Here is a 3410-nt window from a genome sequence, read left to right on the forward strand (position 1 = left end):
CAGAATTGGACACAATACTCCAGCTGAGATCGAAGCAGTCATTTTTAAGTTTTTTTTTTAAAACGCCTCTTCATATTTCCTAAACTGTTGATCTCAAAACGGGAAGAATCCCAACTGCAAACGTTGACGTTGCCCTTTTAAGAGGTTGGGGGGGGGATCAGGTATTCCTAGATCCCATTCACCAAGAAGGGGAGGTCCCCACTTTGGAAAGTGGCCCATTTCAACGTAATCAGATACGTCTGAAAATTGACAGCCTCCTCTCTCTCTCTCTCTCTCTCAGCTCTCCCCCGCCTCCTTCCACCTCTCTGCCACAGCAGATCCAGGAGTGAGTGAGAGAAGGAGACAGAGAGCTTGTCCAGGAGATCCGGGAGTTGGGAAGAGGACTGATCCACAAAGGGGGAGCAGCAGATCCAGGAGTGAGTGGGAGCGAGAGAGAGAGAGAGAGACACACACAACTGGTCCGGCAAGGCAGAGGAGAGCAAAAAGAGCCAGACACAGCGAGGGAAAGGCTGACCGGGGACCATGGCTGGAGCCTGCCTGTGGAGCGGGCTCTCCACTCTACTCGCCATCCTTTGCACTGTCGCCCCGGCCGCCGCCGCCTTCAGCCCCGAAGTAAGTGAAAGGCGCCTTGGCCCAGGAGAGGAGTCCCCGCGGGGAGCAGAACTTCTCCGCAACTTTTGGCAGGCTCGCAGCGTCCCAACTTTTACAAACTTGCGGCACTTTGGCTTCAGTCCCAGCCGATCAAAATCTGGCCTCCTTCTCCACATTTTTCCACCCGCTTTTCCCAATGGATCTCTCTGTCTTCACTCTGTCTCCTGTCTCTCACTCCCTCCCTCTCTCTCTCCCATTTCTTTCTCTTTCTTCACTTTCTCTCCCTTTTTCTCTTCCACTTTCTCTCTCTCCCACTTTCTTTCTCTCCCTCTTTCTTTTACTCTTTCCTTTCTCCCTCTTTCTATCTCTCCCTCTTTCCATCTCTCCCTTTTTCTTTCTCTCCCTCTTTCTTTCTCTCGCTCTTTCTCCCTTCCTCTTCCCCCCTCTCGCTATCTCTCCCCCCTCTCCGTCTGCCTCCCTCTCTCCCCTCCCTCTCCCTCTTTCTCTCCTCTCTCTCTCCAATTCTTTCTCTTTGTCTCTCTATCTTTGTTTCCCTGTCTGTCTCCCTCCTCTCTCCCCCTCCCCCCTCTCCCTCCTCCCTCCCTCCCTCTCTCACCCTCCCACCCTCATCCTCCCTCTCTTTACTCAGTCTGTCTGCCCCCTCTCTCTCTCCCCTTCCTTTCCCTCTTTTTCTCTCCCCTTCCTTTCCCTCTTTTTCTCTCCCTCTCTCTCACTTTGTCTCTCTATCTTTGTTTCTCTGTCTGTCTGCCTCCCTCTATCTTTCCGCCTCTCCCTCTCTCTCCAATTCTTTCTCTTTGTCTCTCTATCTTTGTTTCTTTGTCTCTCCCCCTCCCTCTCTCCCCCTCCCTCTCTTTACTCAGTCTGTGTGCCTCCCTCTCCCCCTTTCTCTCTCCCTCTCTCTCTCCCCTCCCTCTCTTTACTCTGTCTGTCTGCCTGCCTCTATCTCTCTCCCAACCCCTCAGACGGTGCTCTGGACCCTTGCCCTGGTGTTGGACCAGCTCCTGACTGCGGTCTGGGGAAGTTTTCCCTCCGCAGAGCGCGGGCGGTTCCAACAAAAGGAGCTTTGTGTGTGGGGGCAGGAGGAGCGGCTACCAGCCGGGGACTGGAAATGGGGAACGGGGGCTGGGAGTGAGGAGGGGGGCTGGGAGTGAGGAGGGGGGGCTGGGAGTGAGGAGGGGGGGCTGGGAGTGAGGAGGGGGAGCTGGGAGTGAGGAGGGGGAGCTGGGAGTGGAGGAGGGGGGCTGGGAGTGAGGAGGGGGAGCTGGGAGTGAGGAGGGGGGCTGGGAGTGAGGAGGGAGGCTGGAGTGAGGAGGGGGAGCTGGGAGTGAGGAGGGGGGCTGGGAGTGAGGAGGGGGGGCTGGGAGTGAGGAGGGGGCTGGGAGTGAGGAGGGGGAGCTGGGAGTGAGGAGGGGGGCTGGGAGTGAGGAGGGGGAGCTGGGAGTGAGGAGGGGGAGCTGGGGGTGAGGAGGGGGGAGTGAGGAGGGGGAGCTGGGAGTGAGGAGGGGGGGCTGGGAGTGAGGAGGGGGAGCTGGGAGTGAGGAGGGGGAGCTGGGGGTGAGGAGGGGGGAGTGAGGAGGGGGAGCTGGGAGTGAGGAGGGGGGCTGGGAGTGAGGAGGGGGCTGGAGTGAGGAGAGGGACTGGGAGTGAGGAGGGGAGCTGGGAGTGAGGAGAGAGAGCTGGGAGTGAGGAGGGGGGCTGGGATTGAGGAGGGGGGGCTGGGAGTGAGGAGGGGAGCTGGGAGTGAGGAGGGGGGCTGGGATTGAGGAGGGGGAGCTGGGAGTGAGGGGGGGGCTGGAGTGAGGAGGGGGGGCTGGGATTGAGGAGGGGAAGCTGGGAGTGAGGAGGTGGTGCTGGGAGTGAGGAGGGGGAGCTGGGAGTGAGGAGGGGGGGCTGGGAGTGAGGAGGGGGGCTGGGATTGAGGAGGGGGGCTGGGATTGAGGAGGGGGAGCTGGGAGTGAGGAGGGGGAGTTGGGATTGAGGAGGGGGGGCTGGGATTGAGGAGGGGGGGCTGGGATTGAGGAGGGGGGCTGGGAGTGAGGAGGGGGAGTTGGGATTGAGGAGGGGGGCTGGGATTGAGGAGGGGGGGCTGGGATTGAGGAGGGGGAGCTGGGAGTGAGGAGGGGGAGTTGGGATTGAGGAGGGGGGGCTGGGATTGAGGAGGGGAGCTGGGAGTGAGGAGGGGAGCTGGGAGTGAGGAGGGGAGCTGGGAGTGAGGAGAGAGAGCTGGGAGTGAGGAGGGGGGGCTGGGAGTGAGGAGGGGGGGCTGGGAGTGAGGAGGGGGGGCTGGGATTGAGGAGGGGGGGCTGGGATTGAGGAGGGGGGCTGGGAGTGAGGAGGGGGCTGGAGTGAGGAGGGGGAGTTGGGATTGAGGAGGGGGGGCTGGGATTGAGGAGGGGGGGCTGGGATTGAGGAGGGGGAGCTGGGAGTGAGGAGTGGGAGCTGGGAGTGAGGAGGGGGGCTGGGAGTGAGGAGGGGGAGTTGGGAGTGAGGAGGGGGGGCTGGGAGTGAGGAGGGGGGCTGGGAGTGAGGAGGGGGAGCTGGGAGTGAGGGGGGCTGGGAGTGAGGAGGGGGAGCTGGGAGTGAGGAGGGGGAGCTGGAGTGAGGAGGGGGCTGGGAGTGAGGAGGGGGAGCTGGAGTGAGGAGGGGGTGCTGGAGTGAGGAGGGGAGCTGAGAGTGAGGAGGGGGGGCTGGGAGTGAGGAGGAGGGAGCTGGGAGTGAGGAGGGGGGCTGGGCCTGAGGAGGGGGGCTGGGAGTGAGGAGGGGGAGCTGGGAGTGAGGAGAGAGAGCTGGGAGTGAGG

The 3410-nt window shown here is 61.8% G+C and overlaps 1 protein-coding gene across 1 annotated transcript in view; it reads left to right on the forward strand.

Moving 5' to 3' along the window:
• Positions 1 to 238: 238 nt before the first annotated feature.
• LOC147118358 (matrix metalloproteinase-14-like) overlaps positions 239 to 3410 on the forward strand; it is a 62657-nt gene continuing 59485 nt past the window's right edge. The window contains exon 1 of the mRNA XM_085983893.1: positions 239 to 612. Within this exon, the coding sequence (XP_085840019.1) occupies positions 523 to 612 (90 nt within the window). The 5' untranslated portion in view covers positions 239 to 522. The remainder of the gene's footprint in view (positions 613 to 3410) is intronic.

The sequence above is a fragment of the Somniosus microcephalus genome, chromosome 4 (assembly GCF_052327205.1).
Source record: "Somniosus microcephalus isolate GS21.2 chromosome 4, FLI_Smic_1.0, whole genome shotgun sequence".
Taxonomy (NCBI): domain Eukaryota; kingdom Metazoa; phylum Chordata; class Chondrichthyes; order Squaliformes; family Somniosidae; genus Somniosus; species Somniosus microcephalus.